We start from the raw sequence: 21594 nt of genomic DNA on the forward strand, positions 1-21594 counted from the left end.
AAGTGGTTTATAAACATGCAAACATGGCTCTGATACCACATGTGAATTAAATCTGAATAATCACTAATATAGCACATTCACATGTATATAAACACAAGACTAAAGGCATGTTAAACTAGTATATATATTTGTTAGAATAGAGAACATACCTGATGCCGAAAAAGAGTCAAAAGTCATTGAAGCAAGGTTAGTCTTCTGTAGTTTCTCTAAGTCCGAGTTTACTCTTAATGGGGCTGAGTTCCTTAAAGCTCGTGTGTAGAGAACGTAGGGACCAAACCTTATATATATAGAGGTAAGATATCATAATTCTTCCCATTAACGAATCCTAATACTTCAAGTAATATCCTCTATCTTGTATCAATATATTGCCTGCTTCACAAGTATATCAAGTTCCCTAAATAATAAGGATACATATACAATTCCTTATTACAACAAGGTAAGAATCCAATGCAATCTCGGTTATTCAATTCACAAGTAATCATATACAGTTGCTCTAGGTGATTAATGTATGTCCACATCTTACACGCCATAGCTGGAATACAGAGCTCCAGGAGCTAGGGTTTGAGGAGAGTCGAAACATTCTTCTTGTTGTGGGTGAGAGTAACGTTGGCCGATTGTTAATTGTTGTATATCATATATGAATTTTCCCTGACACTCACATGAAATTAGTGAAAGATTTTTCTCTAGTTCAAACTTTAACATTTGTACTAGTTAATTAACGTATGTATTTTCTTACACACTCAGTTAAAATGGTTATGCCTGGCTTTTTATTTTTCTCTAGTTCAAACTTTAACGTATGTACCTAATAATTTGTTTTGAACTAACGTCTCTATTTATTAATTTTTCTAAACTAACGCATGCATTTTCTTATACACTCACGTGAAAATGGTTAGGCCTGGCTTTTTATTTTTCTCTAGTTCAAACTTTAACGTATGTACCTAATAATTTTTTCTAAACTAACGTCTACATTTATTAATTTTTCTAAACTAACGCATGTATTTTCTTACACACTCACATGAAAATGGTTAGCCCTGGCTTTTTATATTTCTCTAGCTTAAACTTTAACGTCTGTACCTATTAATTTTTTTTGAACTAACGTCTGTATCTATTAATTTTTTCTAAACTAACGTAAGTATTTTCTTACACACTCATGTTAAAATGGTTAGGCTTGGCTTGTTATTTTTCTCTAGGTCAAACTTTAACGTCTATACCTATTAATTTTTTTTGAACTAACGTCTGTATCTATTAATTTTTTCTAAACTATCACATGTATTTTCTTATACACTCACGTGAAAATGATTAGGCTTGGCTTTTTATTTTCTCTAGCTCAAACTTGAACATCTGTACCTATTAATTTTTTCTGAACTAACGTCTGTATCTATTAATTTTTTCTAAATTAATGGTAAGGTTTGGTTTTTATTTTTCTCTAGTTCAAACTTTAACGTCTGTACCTATTAATTTTTTCTGAACTAATGTCTGTATCTATTAATTTTTCTAAAGTAACGCATATATTTTCATACACACTCACATGAAAATGCTTAGGCTTGGCTTTTTATTTTTCTCTAGTTCAAACTTTAACGTCTGTACCTATTAATTTTTCTGAACTAACGTCTGTATCTATTAATTTTTTCTAAACTATCGCATGTATTTTCTTACACACTCACGTGAAAATGATTAGGCCTGGCTTTTTATTTTCTCTAGCTCAAACTTGAACATCTGTACCTATTAATTTTTTCTGAACTAACGTCTGTATCTATTAATTTTTTCTAAACTAATGCAAGTATTTTCTTACCCACTCGCGTGAAATTAATGGTAAGGTTTGGTTTTTATTTTTCTCTAGTTCAAACTTTAACGTCTATACCTATTAATTTTTTTTGAACTAATGTCTGTGTCTATTAATTTTTCTAAACTAACGCATATATTTTCATACACACTCACATGAAAATGCTTAGGCTTGGCTTTTTATTTTTCTCTAGATTAAACTTTAACGTCTGCACCTATTAATTTTTTTCTAATCTATTAATTTTTTCTAAACTAATGCATGCACACTCACATGAAAATCGTTAGGCCTGGCTTTTCATTTTTCTCTAGTTCAAACTTTACGCCTATACTTATTAATTTTTCTGAACTAACGTCTGTATCTATTAATTTTTTCTACACTAACGCATGTATTTTCTTATACACTCACGTGAAAATGGTTAGATTTAGCCTTTTATTTTTCTCTAATTCAAACTTTAACGTCTGTATATATTTATTGTTTCTGAAGTAACGTATGTGTTTTCTTACACACTCACATGAAAGTGGTTAGGTCTGGCTTTTTATAAAGACCGTCCAACCTTCTCCGTCAATACTTGAAGCCTTATTTTAAGAGATACTAGTCATGGTTACCACTATATAATTGAAGATTGCAATCATTCATTCGCTGTCTTAAGTATAAACAGAATTCCGAATACATATATCCCACCAAGGAGATCCCTTATCATCAACCAGACCAATTTTTCCATGAACGAAAATGGGTGGGCATGGGAAAATCATGAAGTGTTGCAAATACTCTTGTAAATGGAGTAGGCAAAGAAAGAGCTCCAATCATTTATGCTTGCTTTCTTTCATTCAAGGTATACTTCTTTAATCTCTGATCACTTGTGGGCTTTCAATTTTATATGCATGTTTTTAATTATCAGTCTTGATGAACATAAGGAACATCGCAAAACTGCTTTAAGAAAGATTTTATTGATATCTAGTAAATTTTTAAAGAGCAATTGGTTGGCAAAACTTCCTAGTTAGCATTGGAAAAGTAATATATAGTGTTATTAGAAAGACCAAGCATAAAAGAGAGACTTGATCAAGTTCATACTTGATTGTCACCAACTCGAAGTGGCAGGATGAACATGCACCCTACGTTATTTCAGTCATAAACTTATTTGAACTTGTTTCATTGATAACTTAATAGGGAAGTCATAGCCTAATTGAGTCGAACAATATAATTACACACACATGTACATCTTTTCGTTTCCCGGCCACGCACCTATCTCCCTTATATAATAAGTATATACAACTATCACATGCATCACTATTTTTATAAAACAAAACGAAAAACGTGCATCATAATTGTAATCATATGCATCTTTTGCCAAGTCCTTTTTAAATATTTGCTGTTTGTCATTGCAAAACCACACGCAAAGAGAGAGCTAAATTTGACCTAAAAAAGAATGAAGATAATGAAGGAAAGCAGCGATTATTCTTGCAAATGTGACGAAAGGTCAATATTTTAACTAATCACAGTCTCCTCGTTTTCAGATTCTTGAACAGTTTTGCCACGTTATACATTGATTGAAATCGAGGAAGAAAAAGTCTCAAGTACGTCATGACTGAATCATGAACAGTTGCTTGTAAACAATATCTAAAATTAATGTCTAGAAACAAAAATTAAAATTCATTGTAAATCAATATATGTTGGACTATACTTGATAATCTCTTTGCAGTCTTAGGTATCCGTTAAATTGATACTTACGGATAAGTTAGACTGCAAAGAGATTATCGAGTATTCAAGTCTATATCATTGATTCTATAGCCTAACTTCTTATATATCTGCCCAAACTTTTTTCAAATTTACATTAACTCTTAGCAGTCTTAGATCGATATATGTTTTATGTCATGGTTTCCAAACAGTTTGAGATTGTAACCATTATTATCTTGAATCGATATGTCCATTTGGCTCACACACTTTATTATGAATGTGTAAACACAGCCTCGAGCACATATGAGATTTTGGAGATTGCTTCCTTTAAAATCTTTCAAGAAATGCTTTTTCTCAATAGAAATGGGTGGCATGGGAAAATTAGAGGCGATGCGACGCTCTATCTGCACTGGTATACTTCCTTACTCGTGACTTTTTTTTTTTTCAGTTGTTAATTTCAGTCATTTTCAGATGCCAATATTACCAATAGTAAATTAAAGAGAGATTTTATGTAGATTCCGAGTGGAGGAGGAGGGAGCTAATTGATTACATTCAGAGGGTAATCAACGGCTGTTTCGGAACTGAGGTCTTGTCCTTTGGCTCAGTCCCTTTAAAAACCTATCTTCCTGATGGAGATATTGATTTGACAGTACTCTGCCATCGGAACAAGGAGGAAGAGTTAGCTAGAGCCGTCTGCAGTCTCCTAGAAGGTGAACCAAAGGAACCTGGGTTCCTGGTTAAAGATGTTAGATACGTTTATGCCAAGGTTCAGATTTTCTGGGTGATGCTCTAATCTAATGAGGACCATTATAATTAGGACTTTCTAATCATTTGTTGTAAGACTCATTTTTCAATCACATTTCGGCAAATCAACAGTTAGATGTTTGTATATTTATGAATATATCATTTTTGTAAATATAGACCACATGAAGCAATGTATGTGAATGTAATTCATGTATGTGTGAGCAAGAAAAGAAAATTGAGAATGAGATCAAATTACCATAATGGCCTCAAACAGTAAATCTTTGTAAGGTAAAAATGGTATGAAATCAGAAGTTTGTAGGAATACAATTGAAGTTTTTCTTTAACCAAACGTAGGGCTGAGCCTCCCAACAAGGCTGGGTTCCAAACCACTTTAAAAAACAAGAAAAAAAAACCCCTTTGACCAAAAAGAAAAAAGGGAATAATGCCTTTGATGCTTACAGCACAACATACCCAATCCGAGAAGAGAAAAACCACACGCCTTTCACGTTAGAGTGTCAGCAGCAACAAGAACACCAACGATTGAAACCCCACTTTCAACTTTGAACAAACAAACAAAACATCTTCTAGTTTCAGTCAAAAGAGAGAGAGAGAGAGAGAGAGAGAGAGAGAATCCATACACACCTTATAAAGGGCAAGGCCAACCCAAATTTATCAAATTCTTATCTCTCTCTGGGTTTCTTTCCTTCCCCCTTTGCTTTGCTTTTCTGGGTTTTCTTCCCCAATTCGATTCCTATCTTCTCCCAATCAAAGTCCGAGTCTTGGGTCTTGATACTCTCATGTAAAGCTGCTTGCTTTACAGCCCTTTTGTTTGAGTGAATCAGAGGTTAAATGTGATTGCGGAATAAAGACTGAGTGAGTGAGCCATGTCTATTCCCAAGGAGCCGGACCAGGTAATGAAGCAGAGGGGAGGCTCTGTTCTCGGAAAGAAGACCATTCTCAAGAGTGACCACTTCCCTGGCTGCCAGAACAAACGCCTCTCCCCCACATTGACGGCGCTCCCAATTACCGTCAGGTACTCCTATTCCTTGTTTGCTGATTCTGCATGCACATTTTCTTTTACTCCATTGGATTCAATATATGTTGGACTATACTTGATAATCTCTTTGCAGTCTTAGGTATCCGTTAAATTGATACTTACGGATAAGTTAGACTGCAAAGAGATTATCGAGTATTCAAGTCTATATCATTGATTCTATAGCCTAACTTCTTATATATCTGCCCAAACTTTTTTCAAATTTACATTAACTCTTAGCAGTCTTAGATCGATATATGTTTTATGTCATGGTTTCCAAACAGTTTGAGATTGTAACCATTATTATCTTGAATCGATATGTCCATTTGGCTCACACACTTTATTATGAATGTGTAAACACAGCCTCGAGCACATATGAGATTTTGGAGATTGCTTCCTTTAAAATCTTTCAAGAAATGCTTTTTCTCAATAGAAATGGGTGGCATGGGAAAATTAGAGGCGGTGCGACGCTCTATCTGCACTGGTATACTTCCTTGTGACTTTTTGTTTTTTTTTCAGTTGTTAATTTCAGTCATTTTCAGATGCCAATATTACCAATAGTAAATTAAAGAGAGATTTTATGTAGATTCCGAGTGGAGGAGGAGGGAGCTAATTGATTACATTCAGAGGATAATCAAAGGCCGTTTCGGAACTGAGGTCTTGTCCTTTGGCTCAGTCCCTTTAAAAACCTATCTTCCTGATGGAGATATTGATTTGACAGTACTCTGCCATCGGAACAAGGAGGAAGAGTTAGCTAGAGCCGTCTGCAGTCTCCTAGAAGGTGAACCAAAGGAACCTGGGTTCCTGGTTAAAGATGTTAGATACGTTTATGCCAAGGTAGATTTTCTGGGTGATGCTCTAATCTAATGAGGACCATTATAATTAGGACTTTCTAATCATTTGTTGTAAGACTCATTTTTCAATTACATTTCGGCAAATCAACCGTTAGATGTTTGTATATTTATGAATATATCATTTTTGTAAATATAGACCACATACATTGCTTCGAATGTAATTCATGTATGTGTGAGCAAGAAAAGAAAATTGAGAATGAGATCAAATTACCATAATGGCCTCAAACAGTAAATCTTTGTAAGGTAAAAATGGTATGAAATCAGAAGTTTGTAGGAATACAATTGAAGTTTTTCTTTGACCAAACGTAGGGCTGAGCCTCCCAACGAGGCTGGGTTCCAAACCGCTTTAAAAAACAAGAAAAAAAAACCCCTTTGACCAAAAAGAAAAAAGGGAATAATGCCTTTGATGCTTACAGCACAACATACCCAATCCGAGAAGAGAAAAACCACACGCCTTTCACGTTAGAGTGTCAGCAGCAACAAGAACACCAACGATTGAAACCCCACTTTCAACTTTGAACAAACAAACAACATCTTCTAGTTTCAGTCAAGAGAGAGAGAGAGAGAGAAGAATCCATACACACCTTATAAAGGGAAAGGCCAAGGCCAACCCAAATTTACCAAATTCTTATCTCTCTCTGGGTTTCTTTCCTTCCCCCCTTTGCTTTATTTTTCTGGGTTCTCTTCCTCAATTCGATTCCTATCTTCTCCCAATCAAAGTCCGAGTCTTGGGTCTTGATACTCTCATGTAAAGCTGCTTGCTTTACAGCCCTTTTGTTTGAGTGAATCAGAGGTTAAATGTGATTGCGGAATAAAGACTGAGTGAGTGAGCCATGTCTATTCCCAAGGAGCCGGACCAGGTAATGAAGCAGAGGGGAGGCTCTGTTCTCGGAAAGAAGACCATTCTCAAGAGTGACCACTTCCCTGGCTGCCAGAACAAACGCCTCTCCCCCCACATTGACGGCGCTCCCAATTACCGTCAGGTACTCCTATTCCTTGTTTGCTGATTCTGCATGCACATTTTCTTTTACTCCATTGGATTCAATATACTTGCTACTTGAATTTCACGTACTTGTGGGGGATAGATCACTTTTAATGATATGGTTTCTTCTAATGGGGTTATATCATATCCTCGTACTGGGTTTTGTTATTTCTTTCAGCTTGTGGAGAATGACATACCACCAAATGTACATTTTTTTCCGAAGCAGTTGCTTCTACAGGTTACATTTATGCGTCTTGTTATCAGGCTTATGATAATAAAATCTGTCCCTAGTCAGGTCCATGTTTCTACTACTGCATTCTGAATGCAGATGAGTTGATTTTATTGCGTTACTCTTTCGTTCTTTGATCCATTTTCCTGATACTTGTGTGTGTGTTTAATAGGCTGATAAGTTACGTGTTCATGGTGTTGCGATTCCCACAATTGATGGAATCCAGAATGTTCTTAAGCATATTGGAGCTCAGCAAATTGATGGCAAGCGAGCCCAAGTTCTTTGGATTAACCTTCGCGAGGAACCGGTAAATCAACGTGTTGCCATCGGCTTTGTACCTTTCACTAACTCTTTGCTTTTGTATTTCTGAATTCACTGCAGTTATCTAGGACCATAATTAAGTAAGAAAATGTGTAGGTGTGTAAGTTCTTTTCGTTTTCATTAGTCCTAAACATGAAGATTTGTTGAGATTATACATCTCAAATTGGGAACGTCAACCCCCTGTGTTATGTTACAATGTCCGTGTTTCACCCCATTGCCAATTTGTTTTGGATTGGAAGCTTTAACTTCTACATGCTACCAGAGCAGAAGATACATGTATTTGGTCTGGTCAATCGGTCACGCGTGGCTCCACGTCACACACACTGAGTTATCAACGTATTTGGGTCAGGTCATGCAACAAGTGAGGGTCTGAGACGACATCCCACAATGGGAATGTAAGCCTTGCACTATAATGTTCTTGGTCTCTTCACCCTTTGCCAATTGGTTTTGGGTTGAATGCTCTAACCTTTACAAAGTTTTGTAGGAAATGTTATACGATATTATTAAAAAGACTGAAAGACTGCATCTTTTACTCAAGTATGTTGAAAGACTGCATCTTTTACTCATATGTTGAGGCCTGAAATTCCAGGAATCTCAAATGATGCTGTAGCCCGACTGCTCCAGTGCAGAAGCAAATATAGTTTTGAAATGTTAAAAATTGGAAATTATCATACGAGTAAAAGACATGAAATATGAAAGTTATTGCAGAGCTGTTGACAATCAAAACCCTCCTCTGGTGTATGTATTTATTTATTTGGACTATTACTCTACTCCAAGCGCTGCCACACATAGGACTAGTCTAAAGTACTCTAGTCCAACCCCTTAATATGGTGTATAACATACTTTATTACTTTTACAGGCTTGCGAAATATGTTATGTTAATTTTGAACTTCATACTTGACTATGACAGCCAATATTAAGAAAAATCCTTAATAATATATCCTTGTCTTTAAACAGCTTGTTTACATTAATGGGCGCCCTTTTGTGCTGCGTGATGTGGAAAGACCCTTCTCCAACCTTGAATATACGGTATGGTTTCTAATGTTTTGTTACCTTCAAATTTGCAAATTTTGCACATGTTTGAACTCATTATTAAATATATGCTTCAATCACTTCATAATTACAGAATGAATTCTGGCATTTTAGCACTATATAATATTCACAAAGTCTAATTTGTATTAAGTTCCTTTGTATTTTCTATTTCTTGTGTTCAGTAAGCTTTATGAGTCTAATGTTGTGTTTCATTGAGAGGATATGAAAGGGCTCTCTTGGTTTGTTTTTATTTCTTTTATTTGGGTTGCAGATGAGGGGTTATTTTAATACCCGCAATGGTATTGCTAATGTACTATGCATAAATACATGTATGCATGTATACATATATATGCGGTTTATCTGGTGAAAAAGCCGATATATGAATATATGTAATATATCTGCACATTTTTCGGCAATATAAGTAAAAATAGCTACATTTTTGTATGCTCTATAATTGATTGTGGCCTTTATAAACACAATCAGGGAATTAACAGGGCTAGGGTTGAACAAATGGAAGCCCGATTGAAAGAAGATATCTTGGTTGAAGCTGCAAGGTATCTCCTCTTCTTGTCCCCTGTATATTCCTCTGGAGTGTTACAAATGATGGACAGTATCCTTCCATACCATCTTGACAGTTCTGCTTTCTATCAAATCAAACTTTATTTTCACATAGCAGATATGGAAATAAGATCCTTGTCACGGACGAATTGCCAGATGGCCAGATGGTCGATCAATGGGAACCGGTGTCATGTGATTCTGTGAAGACACCACTAGAGGTATCCTCATCTGGAACAAATATCATAGTAGGGAAATGACTGAACAAATTTAATTGACCAGTTATATCATTATAAAATTTTGTATTCTGTAGGTTTACGAGGAATTGCAACTCATAGGATACCGGGTTGATTATGAACGTGTTCCTGTAACTGATGAAAAATCACCTAAGGAGCTGGATTTTGATATCCTGGTGAGTTACATCTCTTAATCTTTGAACAGTACATGTAGCACAATTCTGATCAGATCAGTTCAACATGGACCAGACCTGAATTAATTGGGATGGAATATAATCACCTTCCATAATTATGTTGGCTAATGTGTGTGCTTTATTTATTCTTTATTCTTTGTATTCAGGTTCATAAAATTTCTCAAGCTGACATAAATGCAGAAATAATTTTTAATTGTCAAATGGGACGAGGGCGAACTACAACTGGGATGGTCATTGCTACTCTAATATACCTCAACCGTATAGGAGCTTCTGGTAGGCATCTTACTTTTTTCATTTGGAGTGTCCTATTGTTGATTATTCCTCTTTGAGATCCCTTTCTCTTTAACGAAAGTCTAGTTTGTTAACGAGAGAAGAAAAAAAGTGTGTGTCTTCGGTAAATATAAACATCGACTTATTTTCGTTCATTGGAAGGAATTTTGTTGTTAAAAACATGTTTACTTGGTTAATGTCAGTGTCTTCTACTGAGGACTCTACTCGTGCTGTACTGATAAAAGTAGGACATCCCCATATTGATATTCTACTTCCTTTACTCTCCACCCTTTGCAACTTGGAGCCCAATGATTGACTTTATTTAATTGGACAATCCATTCAATTTAAGATTAAAAGATACTGGAGAAGTAAACCCTTCAAGTTACTAAAACAAAACAACAAGGAAGATGGACAAACCTGATTAGCTATAGAGTGATGGAGCATGGAGATAGGACTAGTTGCTGCTTTTGGGAGTACTTTTCAGGCCCCATGTGTACTCAGAGGATGCATCATCGATAGGTGAAAAGGAAAGTGTAGTCACAAGGTGTAAATTAGTATCAAATTCTATCTACATTTAACTTGGAAAGTAGCTGAACGGAATTATTTCATTAAATTTTTTGTATTATTTTCCTTGAAGTTTGGTGTAAACACATTAAAAAACAACCATGTTTTGCCTATTTCTGCTCTACTGGTTTAAGAGTTGAACACATGGTATTTACCGTATCTTTATTTAAGAGAAGTTCAAGTCCAAGTCCTTCATAGGTTTGCACGTGCAGTTGGTTTTCTTTTCAGAGGATCTCACAATATTTAATTTTAACATGAATAGGTATTCCAAGAACGAACTCAATCGGAAAAGTTTCTGACTCCAGTGTGATTGTCGCTGATAATGTTCCAAACTCAGAAGATGCGATCCGAAGAGGAGAATATGCAGTTATAAGAAGCTTGATTCGGGTCCTAGAGGTATTTGATATCTTCTTTTGTTTTTTATAGTAATAGACTTGTACAAGATGGTAAGATTTGAGTATTTTGTTAATCAAAAACATGCCTTTAGGGTGGTGTTGAAGGGAAGAGACAAGTGGACAAAGTCATCGACAAGTGTTCCTCTATGCAGGTATTAAACTTATACTCCCTTCTTTATCAACCTTATGGTATGTCATTAATAAGAGAGTTGACATGCACTAATTTGCTTCCATTTTTTTTTTTGAAAAGTGTGAGTTTATTGCTGTTTATACTCTAAAGTGTATTTTTCTTTTTCTCCATCGTCTATCTTTTAAATTTGACCTATTAATAATATTTCATTGGAAAATGTTTCTATTATTTATGTACAGAACTTACGTGAAGCAATTGCCATTTATCGCAATAGTATCCTGCGTCAACCAGATGAGATGAAAAGGGAGGCGTCACTTTCATTTTTTGTGGAGTATTTGGAACGATATTACTTTCTTATATGCTTTGCTGTGTACATTCATTCCCTCCGGTCTAGTTCCTCTGATCATTGCAGCTTTGCTGACTGGATGAAAGCTCGACCAGAACTGTACAGCATTATTCGCAGGTAAAGTTCATGGTTATTTACCTTATCTGTTTAATATATTTCTGTCTCCTCTGTACCTTAAGCCTGAAGTAAAACCAAATGAGATTTGTAGACATGGTTTTAGTGATACCAAAACTTTTACTTTGTACATGTTAGTAATAGTTCAAACTGACTTGAGTAGTGGTAGTAATGGTTATAAATCGCAGAAGGCAAAATGAACAACATGGCTCTTTTAAGGGTTAAATACTGATTTATTCTTGCAGGGTGCTTCCAGATTCATATATTATTTTCCCAGGAAATAAGATTTATTAAATAAAACGACAAAATACCACCAGTTTCAGAGGTCAAGATGTCCAGTGCTAACAAAAGATGCAAAAGTAAAAAGAGGACATCTGGCTATTCTTTCACTTCAATTGATCCTTGTTGTTGGTTGCAGGTTGCTGAGAAGAGATCCAATGGGTGCACTTGGATATGCAACGTTTAATCCATCACTGAAGAAGATTGATGAATCTGCTGATAACCGCCCTTCTGAGATGGGTGTAGTTGCTGCCTTGAGAAAGGGTGAGGTCCTTGGTAGTCAAACTGTTCTGAAAAGTGACCACTGTCCCGGTTGTCAAAACCCAAATTTACCCGAGCGCGTGGATGGTGCTCCTAATTTCCGAGAGGTCCCTGGATTTCCAGTTTATGGAGTTGCAAACCCAACAATTGATGGTATTCGGTCAGTCATCCAAAGGATTGGTAGTTCCAAAGATGGTTGCCCAATTTTTTGGCACAATATGAGAGAAGAACCTGTTATCTATATCAATGGAAAACCATTTGTACTCCGCGAGGTTGAAAGACCATACAAAAATATGCTTGAGTACACGGTAAATTTTAATCTTATTTAATTATCTGTTTTCTAGGCCCTCGTAATACATCTCTTTATATTGATACACTAAGGCAGGCTTCCTTCCAGATATATAATTCATCTGATCTATGTTCATATACTTCTAGGTTAAACCTAGAGACAACTGATCTACAACAGCGGTCAGTTTATTGTCCATTGTGCATTGCACAGTTGCACCTATGTGCGTTGATGTCCAAATTTTGAGAAACATGATGAAACTTATGGGTGACGATGATCTGGTTTCGCACTGGAACGTTACAGATTAATAGTTCTCAACTCGAGTGCTCAAAGGAATTCGTTTCTTTGTCATAACCCAAATACAATACGGGCATCAATTGAGGCACATTTGCAAAGGTGTCATAGCCTTGACATTGCATCTAGGACCCATCAAAGATTTGATTACAACTGTCATTGAACATAGGATTGGCTTTTTATCTTTTTTTGTTTGTTTTTCTTTTGTCTTCTTTTACTCAGTTCCCTAATGGGATTAGATTATACCATAACTGTGGTAACTGCTTCCAGGGCATTGATCGTGAGAGAGTGGAGAGGATGGAAGCTCGACTAAAAGAAGATATCCTGCGTGAAGCTGAACATTATAGGGGTGCTATAATGGTTATTCATGAAACAGAAGACGGACAAATTTTTGATGCTTGGGAACATGTGGATTCTGGGGCTATTCAGACCCCACTTGAGGTTTTCAAAAGCTTGGAGAGAGATGGTTTTCCCATAAAGTATGCTCGTGTACCCATCACTGATGGTAAAGCGCCGAAAAGTTCCGACTTTGACAAGTTGGCTATGAATATTGCTTCTTCATCAAAGGCCACTGCTTTTGTTTTCAATTGCCAGGTTCATATTTGATTGTTTTCCTTAATCTGTGTTAGTTTCTACTACCAATCTACTGCATGTTTCTTTCTCCCCATTTCCCCTTACTTTTACCTTCCCTTTAATGTTGACAGATGGGTCGAGGAAGGACAACCACAGGTACTGTAATTGCTTGCCTTCTGAAACTTCGAATTGACTATGGGAGACCTATCAAAATCCTTGTTGACAATATCGCCGGTGAAGAGGTAGATGGTGGTAGCTCAAGTGGTGAAGAAACAGGAGGTTCTGGTACTGCATCATCCTCCAATATTTCAAATGTAAGAACTGACAAGGAGCAAGGCCGTGTGTTTGGCATGAATGACATCCTTCTGTTGTGGAAAATTACAAGATTGTTCGATAATGGGGTTGAATGCCGGGAAGCCTTAGATGCTATTATTGATAGATGTTCTGCTCTACAGAACATACGCCAAGCCGTTTTGCAATATAGAAGGGTATTCAATCAACAACATGTTGAGCAAAGGGTAAGGAGGGTGGCATTAAATCGTGGTGCTGAGTACTTGGAGCGCTACTTCCGTTTAATTGCTTTTGCAGCATACTTAGGAAGTGAAGCATTTGATGGATTTTGCGGGCAAGGAGAATCTAGGATGACATTTAAGAATTGGATGCATCAGAGACCGGAGGTTCAAGCAATGAAATGGAGCATTAAATTAAGACCTGGAAGATTTTTAACTGTCCCTGTAAGTCCCTGTACTTGTGACTTAATTACAAGCCCCCCCCCTCTCCTCTTATTTTCCAGGGAAACTTAGAGAACACTTCCTTCTTATATTGGTATGGACCTATAACTGCTTGCACATTTTGGTTTTGGAACTCAGGAGGAATTGAGAGCACCTCAAGAGTCCCAACATGGAGATGCTGTTATGGAGGCTATTATCAAGGCCCGTAGTGGCTCTGTTCTGGGGAAAGGTTCGATACTTAAAATGTATTTCTTTCCCGGTCAGAGGACTTCTAGCCACATACAAATTCATGGTGCACCACATGTTTACAAGGTATGCATGCATTTCTAAAAATTAAATTAATTCCCAGTGCCATTGGGTAAGGCTACAGATGTGATGGAATCTGAAATGTTTAACAAATTAACAGCATTATATGCTTTGGTTGTTAGAGTTGTCTGAAAGACAGCCAGTTTACTTATTTGTTTGTTTGTTAAGCAGACAAGAAATACACTATGCTTAGGAAGCTAGAGCTGAGGAAACCGGGAGAAAAAATAGACAACAGCAAACATAAGTCCACGACTCCCAAGAAACTAAAAACAGCTAGACTCCAATTTTAAATTATAGTTGACTCCCTGAGGAAAGGAGATCCGATGGTGTTCTCCTTTGACCAACCTTAGTATCTTATAGACATGGAATTTGCCAACACAAATATGGACCCAGTAAACAGTAGATATGGTAGGGTTGAAAAGGATGACACCATGAACTTTCCATAGAGTATACTCTAGAAACAGAATGAGTGAATCTGCTTTGAACTACAAGTGATTGTTCATTGTTGCTTTAGACTCAATGTACTGTTCTTCCAGAGGGTGTATTTCTATTATATATAGGAAGCAGATTGTGCCTGTCTGTGCGGACAACATTTAGTTTATCTGTGACCTCAATAGACCAAATCTAAGAGAGAAAGGGCATCTCAGTGTTATCTCCTCATTGGTCCATCTTATATAATTCGAGGGTAATATGGACCACATCTTTTTGCACCGTAATCTAACTAATCAGAGCTGAATGCGTTTGGGATGCTGGGACTGCCCTCTATAATCTGTTTTTGGTTGCTCTCAGGGAACTTCCTGGAGGGATGGGCCAACAAGAAAGTAATCACCCTTTGGAGATATGCTCTTTTGGATTTAGGAGGGGGAGATGGAGTTAATCTTGAGCCTGTGGCCTTCTTTTCATAACATTTGATACTTGCCCCATAGTCTAATTCTTTTTCCATGGACCGCTTGTTCACTGATGTTTGTCTTTTGGTTCTCTCTTTAGTCTCCTAACGAATACCACAAAAAAAATAATAAAAAATAAATAAATAAAAATTAAAATTAAAAACAAGAAGCAAAAAGATAAAAAGAGCTGTGATGCCCTACTGCTTGCCTCTTGCGTTTAAGCAAGTTCTGTTGTAGTCTCTCCTCTGTTTGTCTCTTGTTTCTTGTAGCTGTGAACTTTTAGTCCTTATTTCTGGCTCGCTCCTTAAATTTAAGTTAATTCTTATTATAAAATAAAAGAAAATTTTGATGTCCCAGAGTTAGATTTCTGCATTGTCAATGCTGGTCAGTCAAAGAGCTTTTTGCTAATGGCTGTACTCCTTGCCATAAATAGTACATGAATTAGAATTGCATGAAACAACCTATTGTATTTTTATTTATTCCATTCCACTTACTGTTAATTAATTTTAGAGACATGCCTAAGTTTCATATATAAAAATTTATCAAAGGTGGTTATGAATTCATGATAAGGTAGACATAAATCGGTACAAGTAGAAAAGGTAAACATGACAATGTAAAGAAGCTTTGTTATTCATCTTAACATAGAACTTGTATTTGAATCAGGTGGACGGATATCCTGTGTATAGCATGGCTACGCCAACAATTCCTGGTGCGAAAGAGATGTTAGCGTATTTAGGTGCCAAGCCCGAAGCAGAAGGATCTGCTACTGCAAAAGTGGTTTTAACTGATCTGAGAGAAGAAGCAGTTGTTTACATTAATGGCACACCATTTGTGTTGCGGGAGCTACATAAACCTGTTGATACACTCAAACATGTGGGAATAACTGGCCCAGTGGTATGCCATCACCTATGTGTTAAAGTACAAGTCATTAACCTAAATTTGTACTCCAATTTCAGTTTCTTGCAACTTTATGCAGGTAGAACACATGGAAGCACGATTAAAAGAGGATATACTATCCGAGGTCAGACGGTCTGGTGGCCGTATGCTTTTACATCGCGAGGAGTATAACCCTTCATTGAACCAATCCAGTGTCATAGGATACTTGGAAAACATCTTTGCAGATGATGTGAAGACTCCAGCTGAAGTATATGCTTCTTTGAAAGATGAGGGTTACAATATTTCGTATAGGAGAATCCCATTAACTAGAGAGAGAGAGGCTTTAGCTTCAGATGTGGATGCAATCCAATACTGCATAAATGAGTAAGTATTCATCCCTATGCACTCGATCAGTAAATTTTTATACGAAGTAATGAAATATATGTCAAAACTAAGATATTATGTTACCAAGCCATTGAAACAAATTGAGAATGGAAGTAAGTAAATGTGAATTACCACCAGTTTAAGCACAATATGCAGCTTTTAAGTATAATGTTCTTGACCATCTTCCAGTAAAATAAATGTGCATCAGGATTGTTGTGTTGCCCCACAAAGTTGCCTAGTTAAAGACCTGTTCTTTAGATAGCATGTCAGGATGAGGGAGTCTTTTTTATTTTTTATTTTTTATATAAAATTTTTCATTCGAATCAGGAGTTAAAAGATCTGTTGGTGATGGTTCATTTTTGTCATGAAATTTCACAATTAATTTCTTTTTTCTTATTTTTTGGTGTATAAATTTGGCATGTTAGAGGGTGATCAATACGTGATTGTCATTCTTGAGGTTCAGAGCAAGCATGATTCTTTTAACCCCATGTGTTGATTTTGATGTCTGAATCTTTTTCTCCTTTTTAATTAAATATTATAATTTGATACAAATAATTTTTTACTGTAGCTCTGCAGGATCATACCTTTTTGTATCACATACGGGATTTGGAGGAGTTGCATATGCAATGGCCATCACTTGTGTCAGAATTGGTGCAGAAACAAATTTTACATTGAAGGATCTACAACCATTGGTTAGAACGAATCGATCGTATACACCTGAAGAGGACTTGCCTTCTCGAGCTCCTGATGAAGAAGTTCTGAGAATGGGTGACTACCGTGACATACTAAGCCTTACAAGGGTTCTTGTTTATGGTCCCAAGAGCAAAGCAGACGTTGACAGTGTTATTGAAAGGTATGTAATCTGTTAGACATTCCATGGCGGAGTTTATCTCTGAATGTTAGTACTATCTACTTGTCTAAGCATCTATTATATATCTTAAACTATAAAGAATGGTGATACTGTAGAAAACTGTTTCTTCTGTGACTTGAGAAAAAAGATACATGATTGTTGGTTGTGTTCTGTTTATTATTAATGCATTTACTTAGTTTTTTCTCTTGGTCTACTATTCTCAGATTTGCTTCTCTTTAAATGATCCTTAAGCTGCTAGTAGGTAGCTTATCATATGTGATTGTTCTGACTTTGCTTCTTCAATCTAAAGGTGTGCAGGTGCAGGGCATTTACGGGATGATATCCTTTATTATAGTAAGGAACTTGAGAAGTTTCCTGATGGTGATGATGAGCAACGAGCATACCTCATGGACATGGGTATTAAAGCTCTAAGGTAAATCTTATGTGCCTTGGTATTCAATTCTCCTTCCCATATTGCTTGTTGTGTTGCTCCGTTTTCTTTGTTTAGTGGAACTTAGAAGACCATTGGTAATCATGATTGATGCATGAGTTCAACTTGTTCTGTGTTTATTGCTAATTACTTTTCATGACATTGACCAGTGTTAGTCAGTTCTGCAGCTCTCCAACTATTGTATCGTTCTTGTCCATGCCACATAAGATGATAAGATGATCGGGGACATATCTATGTTCTGAACTAGGCCTGTCTTTGTTATTTTGCACTAGTTTAAGTCATGATAGCTAGAAGTATTATCCTCCTGCTTGTCTTTTACAGATCTGTGTTTGCTTTCACTTCCTTCTACGTTAAGCTTAAGAGGGTTTAGCCAATTTATGCTGTTTCCATTCTCTTCAACATATTGCATAAACATAGTACTTGGCGGTACTCCAGCTCTTCTAGCTTGAAACAAATTTTTAAAAGTTGGATGTGGCAAAGTATATTTTAAATAGTCCATTTGCTAACAGACATGAAGAGCATTTGCCGTTTTCATCTGTCAATTTCATGTCAGGACTGAATAGTATGCAATTCAAATGTTTATATAATTATTTAACCATCTTGTTTTTCCATAATACAGGAGGTACTTCTTCCTCATCACATTTCGGTCCTACCTCTACTGCACTTCACCAGCTGAGATAAAATTTAAATCATGGATGAATGCGAGGCCTGAACTAGGACACTTGTGTAACAACCTTAGGCTTGATAAGTAAATCCACTAGAAATCCTTGTATTGCTTGTATTTATGTACAGTTGGCAATGCTTTGCCTGTTATAGTTTCCATTAATCCAATATCGGGTGTGAGTGCCTTTTGATCCCTTCAGATTTCATCCGAGGGATCACATGCGGTTCAATGATATTGTTGTTGAATTGTCATTATAGTCATTAGAGGAATCCACAATGGACAATGTCTCAAAATAGAAACTGGATCACTAATTTGGTTAAAACTTTTCGAGGATATTCTGTTGAGATGTAGAAACAACAAAGTTGGTTTTTACATTCTCACATAGAATATTTGTAATGCTATTTCCTGCACCGTAGTTCCCTGCCGAAATAGCAATACGATACTACTAGGAATTGCATACTTGCATATGCATCTCATCTTTCCCAGCTTCCACCCTGGTTATTCAAAACAATAACAGTCGCATGGTATACAACATGGATATAGTTGGCAATTGTTAAACGGTTAGACCAAAAAGTATGAGTTCAATCAAAAATGAGGTCAAGACTGATATCCATTATAGATTTATAGCAAGTCAGCTAGACATACAAAAATCTTGTTCAGTATACTTATAAAAAATACTTGGAGGATAACTTTTTAAGGAAAATGACAATTAGGATGGCAACCAAACGATTCAGTCTTCTTCCTCGAGCATTATGCTGTGAACACAGTAATTACACTTTCTTACATATCATGGAGATAAAAGAGACTCAAAGCATTATGATGCCATATAAACAGAAAATCAAGGTCAAAGCTTGGCAGCAATTGTTGATGATAACATAACCACAATTTCTCACTGCAAGACCTGACGCTCAACATGAACAGAAGAAACCAGAAAGCGCAAGCATGCCTTCCAGGAAAGGGTCATCCAGGTTCATCGCTCTCATGAAAGAAGCCTGTATTTTGAAATTATATCAAGAAATTAATTAGATGATACGGTCTTGAGCAACATGAGTTATTGTGGCAGAAATGCATACTTTACATACCAAAGAATGATAAGTTCAGAACCCATTCTCAACTCTTTTCCCATAAAGTTCTATTCATATTTTACTCTTGGTAGAGATTGGTGCATGTCATCTCCGCATTCCACGGTGACGCTCTCTTTTGCGGAAGCGCTCAAGCATGAACTCATCTGTTGCAGCTTGCCTTTGTCCTGCTGCATCTGTGCCAGTATCATTTTGTTTGGGAACACCACCATTATCCTGTGAACTTTTGTCTTTGTAGAGCTCAGGATGTTCTGTAAGTTTTGTATTTGTTGTTAGTGAATGGCAGCAAACTTTTTAACAGCAAAAGAAAACCGAAGGCACCAGACATTATATGATGGAGATAATTAGGTCAAAATATAGCTAACAAAATAAACTATGACTAGCATTGAATTGAATTCCCAGCTTGGTTGGACACATCAATTTTATGTAACCTACTTGTATCATTTCATGGAATGAGAAGCAAAGTTAACCAACCTCTTCTAAGTTTTTCAGCATAATCCCTGCCACGCTGGAAATAATCAGCACTGTAACTTGAGGGGATGCTAAATTCTGATTTTGTCTGTCCTACAAGCCGCTTTTCATGCAAAAACTTCTTTGCAGCCTCAGTCTCCTCGATATTTCTCAACTTATATCTGCAAGCAGTAGAACAAGAAAAACATTTAACTAAAGGTCAGTAACAATTACAGTATCTGATGGTGCACAGGAAACAAAAGGGCCAAGGTACTCTTCTACTTTCTTTGTGCATCCATAAGATTATGTGCGGGTATACTGCTCTAGTAGCATGAACACAGATTTAATAACAACAGCATAAACTTGTGAACCATCAACAATCCTTCTCATAATTGATGGATTTCATAAAGTAAGTGCTCTACATATAACAACTATACATATCTCAAACAAGAAATTTCAAATAACACATCTATCGTAGCAAACTAAAATAAACAAAGGGCCTTACTCGATGGGGAGCTGAACCTCGGCAATCCCAGTAGTCCACTGAGTCGAGCTCTCTTCCGAGTTTCGCTTTTTCACCTGCAAGAAACGGTCCAAGTTAAAACAAAGTAAAAGGAAGTTTCTGCTGTTATTCACCAACAACAAGAAATTGCAAAAAACAAGAGTGCCGAGGAGTGACTCACTTTCAGATGGTCAGGTATCTTGTACAACTCATCCTCAGCACGCTGCAATTCATTCTCGACTTCATCCGGCGCTTCTAATTTCTTGCCCTTCTTCTTTGCTATCTCTCGTTCAATAAAACTCAACCTGTCAAAACAATCAAACATTGCCTCTCAACACTCCACAGATAATGCATTACACATAAAATCGCAATCATCAAAACAACCAGCAATGACAATAACAAAAGAGAGAGATTACATATTCGGATCTTCGTCGGCTTCTTCAGTTTCCTCAGCAAAGGTCCGAGTAAGAGCCCAATCATCATTCTCCCCGTCGCCGCCGCCGCCGCCTCCTCCTCCGCCTTCAGCGTTATTATTGCCAGGAGAGTGGCCGCCAGTAGCTTTCTTGTTCTTGCTCTTACCGGAGTCATTGTTCTTGTCCTTAGCATTAGGAAGAGGGTGTGCGTCGGAACCAGTAGTTAGGGCAGGGATCCCAGACTTCCTCTGCCTCTGCTTCTGAAGAAACTTGACCTCCTCCAGCGCCAATCTACAAAGTTTCATCATTCATACACACTTTTTAGTCTTTCTAATTACAGTTCAAGATTCAAGAACAGAAACAAGTGTAATTAGAAAACAAGTGTGAGAGAGAGAGAGGAAGGAAAAGGGAGGTACCTCCTTTCTTCTTCGCCGTCGCTGAGCTTTTCAGGATCGTCATTATCGTCGGCCGGAGCGCTTCGTTTTCTGAAATTCTTCCCCATCTTCTCTCGCCTTCTGCGACTGCCTCAGCCCTAGCTAAGCCCCCTGCCCTCCAAATCAAATTCTGAAATTCAATTCAATTTTGCCACAGACAAACCCAAAATATACTTGCTTATTTTAAAATAAAATTATTTGCTTGAGATACGACGTCGTGTTGTTTGCTTTTTGGTAGAAATAGGAAGGATTAATTTCAATTTACCGCCTGAGGTTTGGGGGTGTCATCATTTCATTCCCTCTACTTTCAATTTTGAATTTTTACCTCCCAAATTTTTCAATTTCAATGTCCAATTTCTACTATTCCGTCCAAATTGGACGTTAAGTCTGACCCTTGAGGGCTAAAATGGTCATT

General features: G+C 36.8%; 2 protein-coding genes across 3 annotated transcripts; one reads left to right on the forward strand and one right to left on the reverse strand.

Annotated features, from left to right (window-relative positions):
* The first annotated feature begins 6544 nt into the window (after window positions 1-6544).
* On the forward strand, window positions 6545-18532 carry LOC112193395 (paladin). 2 transcript variants are annotated; one of them, XM_040515896.1, is made up of 20 exons: window positions 6545-7071; window positions 7249-7308; window positions 7472-7606; window positions 8578-8649; window positions 9136-9206; window positions 9329-9428; window positions 9521-9619; window positions 9784-9910; window positions 10734-10867; window positions 10959-11018; window positions 11236-11459; window positions 11875-12304; window positions 12847-13170; window positions 13281-13883; window positions 14019-14192; window positions 15737-15967; window positions 16050-16333; window positions 16902-17186; window positions 17494-17616; window positions 18254-18532. In XM_040515896.1, exons 1-20 carry the CDS (start codon window positions 6922-6924, stop codon window positions 18384-18386), a joined length of 3819 nt encoding a protein of 1272 aa, XP_040371830.1. In that variant the 5' UTR covers window positions 6545-6921; the 3' UTR covers window positions 18387-18532. The 2 variants fall into 2 exon arrangements, with proteins under 2 accessions (XP_040371830.1, XP_024189308.1); XM_024333540.2 differs by lacking the exon at window positions 7249-7308 and having other exon boundaries at window positions 6550-7071.
* A 346-nt stretch (window positions 18533-18878) lies between these two features.
* On the reverse strand, window positions 18879-21331 carry LOC112193396 (protein COP1 SUPPRESSOR 2). The gene is made up of 7 exons (XM_024333541.2): window positions 21162-21331; window positions 20749-21036; window positions 20514-20637; window positions 20336-20409; window positions 19855-20012; window positions 19381-19631; window positions 18879-19290 (listed from the first exon to the last, which is right to left on the reverse strand). Exons 1-6 carry the CDS (start codon window positions 21245-21247, stop codon window positions 19468-19470), a joined length of 894 nt encoding a protein of 297 aa, XP_024189309.1. The 5' UTR covers window positions 21248-21331; the 3' UTR covers window positions 18879-19290; window positions 19381-19467.
* Window positions 21332-21594: the final 263 nt, after the last annotated feature.

The sequence above is a fragment of the Rosa chinensis genome, chromosome 3 (assembly GCF_002994745.2).
Source record: "Rosa chinensis cultivar Old Blush chromosome 3, RchiOBHm-V2, whole genome shotgun sequence".
NCBI classification, from domain to species: domain Eukaryota; kingdom Viridiplantae; phylum Streptophyta; class Magnoliopsida; order Rosales; family Rosaceae; genus Rosa; species Rosa chinensis.

Bases quoted from the DNA above. Each gene is read 5' to 3' on its own strand.
- LOC112193395 (XM_040515896.1), top strand. From the start codon at position 6,922: ATGTCTATTCCCAAGGAGCCGGACCAGGTAATGAAGCAGAGGGGAGGC. The intron at 11,019-11,235 runs GTATTAAACTTA...ATTTATGTACAG, and splicing joins ACAAGTGTTCCTCTATGCAG to AACTTACGTGAAGCAATTGC. The intron at 13,171-13,280 runs GTTCATATTTGA...TAATGTTGACAG, and splicing joins CTTTTGTTTTCAATTGCCAG to ATGGGTCGAGGAAGGACAAC.
- LOC112193396 (XM_024333541.2), bottom strand. From the start codon at position 21,247: ATGGGGAAGAATTTCAGAAAACGAAGCGCTCCGGCCGACGATAATGAC. The intron at 20,638-20,748 runs GTAATCTCTCTC...TTGTTTTGACAG, and splicing joins GCCGACGAAGATCCGAATAT to GTTGAGTTTTATTGAACGAG. The intron at 19,632-19,854 runs GTTGGTTAACTT...CAAAACTTACAG, and splicing joins TGCTGAAAAACTTAGAAGAG to AACATCCTGAGCTCTACAAA.